The following is a 3841-nucleotide window of genomic DNA, read 5'->3' as shown; positions in this document are numbered from 1 at the left end:
TCAATCTAAGATTTCAGAAATCCAAATCTTATAACCAAACATCTAGATCTCTCCACTATTACCTCATACGGAAAAGTTTACACAAACAGTGGCCAGGATGATACCAGTTTGTTGACCCGAGTTTGTGAGCCAATGAAAAGTGAAGGAACAGTCTAGAATATTCTACGCAAATCTACTCTGTTCCTATTGGTCCATTTGTTTCTATTTTTAGAAACCAAACAATAAATTCTAGAACATTCTAAACAGTATTTATAAAGGCACGCTCAGCGCGCGTTCGTTACTTGGTTTTGTGTTAGACGCTGTACAATGCCCGAATCAATGGTTACCGAGCAACAACCTGAGGAGTTCGCGTTTCAGGCTGAGATCGCCCAGCTTATGAGCCTGATTATCAACACTTTCTACTCCAACAAAGAGATATTTCTTCGTGAGCTTATATCTAATGCTAGTGACGCTCTGGACAAGTTGAGGTATAAGAGTTTGACTGATCCATCAGTTCTTGATTCCGGAGAAGATATGTATGTCAAGTTGATACCCAACAAGGAGGCTGGAACTTTGACTGTCCTGGATACTGGTATTGGTATGACGAAAGCAGATTTGATTAAGAATTTGGGTACGATCGCTTCCTCTGGCACGAAGGCGTTTATGGAGGCTCTGGCTGATGGTGCAGATATATCGATGATTGGTCAATTTGGTGTAGGTTTCTATTCTGCCTACCTTATAGCCGACCGGGTTCAAGTAGTGACGAAAAATAATGATGATGACCAGTACATTTGGGAGTCGTCCGCTGGTGGAACTTTCACAATTGCACCAGATGACAGTGAGTTGCCAAAACGAGGCACTAAGGTGATATTGCATCTCAAAGAAGATCAACTAGATTTTCTTGAAGAGAGAAAAATTCGAGATATAGTGAAGAAACATTCTAATTTTATTAACTATCCCATCAAGCTGGTTGTTAATAAAGAGCGGACCAAGGAAGTGTCTGATGATGAGGCTGAAAAGTCCGAGTCGAAAGAAACTGACGAGGCTGACGACAAACCGAAAGTCGAAGACCTAGATGAAGACGAGGAAGAGGAGAATAAGGAAAAGAAAAATAAAAAGAAGGTTGTGGAGAAGTATACTGAAGAAGAGCAACTGAACAAGCTTAAACCGCTCTGGACGCGTAATCCCGAAGATATAAATACAGAAGAGTATGCCGAGTTTTACAAGTCGCTTACTAATGACTGGGAGGACCATCTTGCCGTGAAGCACTTCTCTGTTGAAGGACAGTTAGAGTTCCGAGCGTTGCTGTTTGTGCCTAAACGTGCACCTATAGACATGTTCGAAGGATCGCGTAAGAAGCGAAACAATATCAAATTGTATGTGCGAAGAGTGCTGATCATGGATACGTGTGATGATATGATTCCTGAGTACTTGAATTTCGTCCGAGGCGTTGTGGATAGTGAAGACCTGCCCCTTAACATCAGTCGTGAGGTGTTGCAGCAGAACAACGTATTGAAGGTTATTCGTAAGAGCTTGGTCAGGAAATGTATTGAGCTATTTGAGGAGATAGCGGAGGATAAAGATAACTACAAGAAGTTTTACGAGCAATACTCGAAAAGTATAAAACTGGGCATCCATGAAGATAGTGTTAATAGGGAAGCTATCCGACTTACTGCGTTTCTATTCCTCAGCTTCTGGTGATGAAATGATCAGCATGAAGGATTATGTATCACGTATGAAGCCTGAACAACAAGATATTTACTACATAACAGGTGAGTCAAAGCAAGCTGTAATGAATTCACCATTTACTGAGAAGCTTACTCAACGTGGATTCGAAGTACTGTTCATGGTTGACCCGATTGACGAATATGCTGTTACCCATATACGGCAATACGAAAACAAGAAGCTGGTTTGTGTTACGAAGGACGGTCTTCAATTACCTGAGAGTGACGAGGACAAAAAGCAATTCGAAGAGCTGAAGTCGTCGTTCGAAACGCTGTGCAAAGAGATCCAGCAAATCCTCGGCAAGAACGTTGAGAAAGTTAGTATTTCGAATCGACTTACCAATTCCCCATGTTGCGTTGTAACTTCAGAGTTTGGATGGTCTGCTAACATGGAGAGGATCCACGGGACCCGACGAACTGCATCCCAGGTTACTAAAGAAATTAACTTACTTCGTTGCGAAACCTTTAAGTACATGCTTTAATCTATCCGTAACGCAGGGTCGTTTACCAAAAGACTGGAAGAACACCATAGTAAGTCCTGTCTTCGAAACAGTTATGAAACATAAACCTGAGAATTACCAACCCGTTGGCCTAATTTGTGTTGTTGTAAGATTTTTAGAAAAGATTATTCGAAAGGAGCTGTTTAAGTAATTCGATGCAAACCGGATCCTTTCGGAAAAGCAGCATGGTTTTATTATAGGTTATTCCTGCCTCACTAAATTATTAGTGGCTCGTGAAAACTGGTGAGCTCTTAAAGACCAAAAGTTACATAAAAACGTAGCCTACACTGACTTCAGCAAAGCTTTTGACCAAGTTCCGCACAACCGGCTGCTATATAAGTTAAGAAATGTCGGGGTTCGAGGGAATCTATTGTTGTGGGCAAAAGACTTTCTAGTTGGGCCAAAACTTAAGGACTACTGCACACTGTCGTGCAATAGCCACCAAAGGTTTTAGAACTTTATGGTCAATATGTAGGGCTTTTAGTCATGTCGACGCTAAAACGCTTTTGACTCAGTATACAAAGTTCGTGCGTACTAAACTCGAGCACTGCATAGAATTGATTAGACCCTGCTTAAAAAGACAGTGACCTTCTAGAAAAGGTCCAGAGATTCAGATTTGTGTAGTAAGGACAGAACGCTTACGGCCTATGTTATTCCTTTTCTAGTATGCTTCTGTGAGTGTCCAGTCTTCTCTTGAATGAGTCGATTGGAGATGCGGACACCACTACTTCGGGTAACAGGTTCCAAGAATTGATGACTCGATGTGAAAACCTGTGTACCAAGGGTATTTTCTTCGCCCTTGGCTTTTCTACTCGCCTGCTATTCCCTCTGAGATATCCCAATATAGTGGGAAGAAAAAGAGAGGATATATTAGTCCCAAAATCATTACTTAATATTATATGCATCAAAATCAGATCACCTCTTAATCTGAGATAGGACAGAGTAAAGAGGTCTAGCTTTTCAAGCCGATCTTTGTATGGTAGCTAGCCCCCATATGATGCTCGACTGGCTAGGCTAAACCTATTCCCGTTGTTATATTGAAGGACCAGAGGCTAATACATTAGTTTTTGAACTACTTAGTAATAAATTTCCATCTGATATGCCTTTACTTCCTTGACTTCAAAAACAGAGAATTTACGAGGACACTCCAAAAACTTCACAAGTTCAGAACAAATTACTTATCAGCTGAACATCGACTTCCCATCGAATCATCAGCGAGTGGAATTCATTACCACAGTAAGTGGTTGAGGCTCCATCTGTCAACACTTTCAAAAGTTGGATCAACTGAGAAACAACCATTGCCAGGACTAACACAGGCCGTCAAGCCTCCAGTCCTTTCCAAACTGAAACTGAAAACTGTCAATCTAAGATTTCAGAAATCCAAATCTTATAACCAAACATCTAGATCTCTCCACTATTACCTCATACGGAAAAGTTTACACAAACAGTGGCCAGGATGATACCAGTTTGTTGACCCGAGTTTGTGAGCCAATGAAAAGTGAAGGAACAGTCTAGAATATTCTATGCAAATCTACTCTGTTCCTATTGGTCCATTTGTTTCTATTTTTAGAAACCAAACAATAAATTCTAGAACATTCTAAACAGTATTTATAAAGGCACGCTCAGCGCGCGTTCGTT

General features: G+C 40.9%; 1 protein-coding gene across 1 annotated transcript; it reads left to right on the top strand.

Annotated features, from left to right (window-relative positions):
• Positions 1–279: 279 nt before the first annotated feature.
• HSP83_3 (Heat shock protein 83) lies at positions 280–1101 on the top strand (the record flags this gene model as incomplete). Its single annotated transcript, XM_051216576.1, has 1 exon — positions 280–1101. A coding segment is annotated over exon 1 (795 nt), but the record flags the coding sequence as incomplete, so codon positions are not given.
• Between the last annotated feature and the right edge of the window lie 2740 nt (positions 1102–3841).

Source organism: Schistosoma haematobium (assembly GCF_000699445.3).
Source record: "Schistosoma haematobium chromosome Unknown HiC_scaffold_518, whole genome shotgun sequence".
In the NCBI taxonomy this organism is placed as follows: domain Eukaryota; kingdom Metazoa; phylum Platyhelminthes; class Trematoda; order Strigeidida; family Schistosomatidae; genus Schistosoma; species Schistosoma haematobium.
The sequence above is the reverse complement of the archived record's forward strand: the minus strand, read 5'-3'. Positions and strand labels throughout refer to the sequence as shown.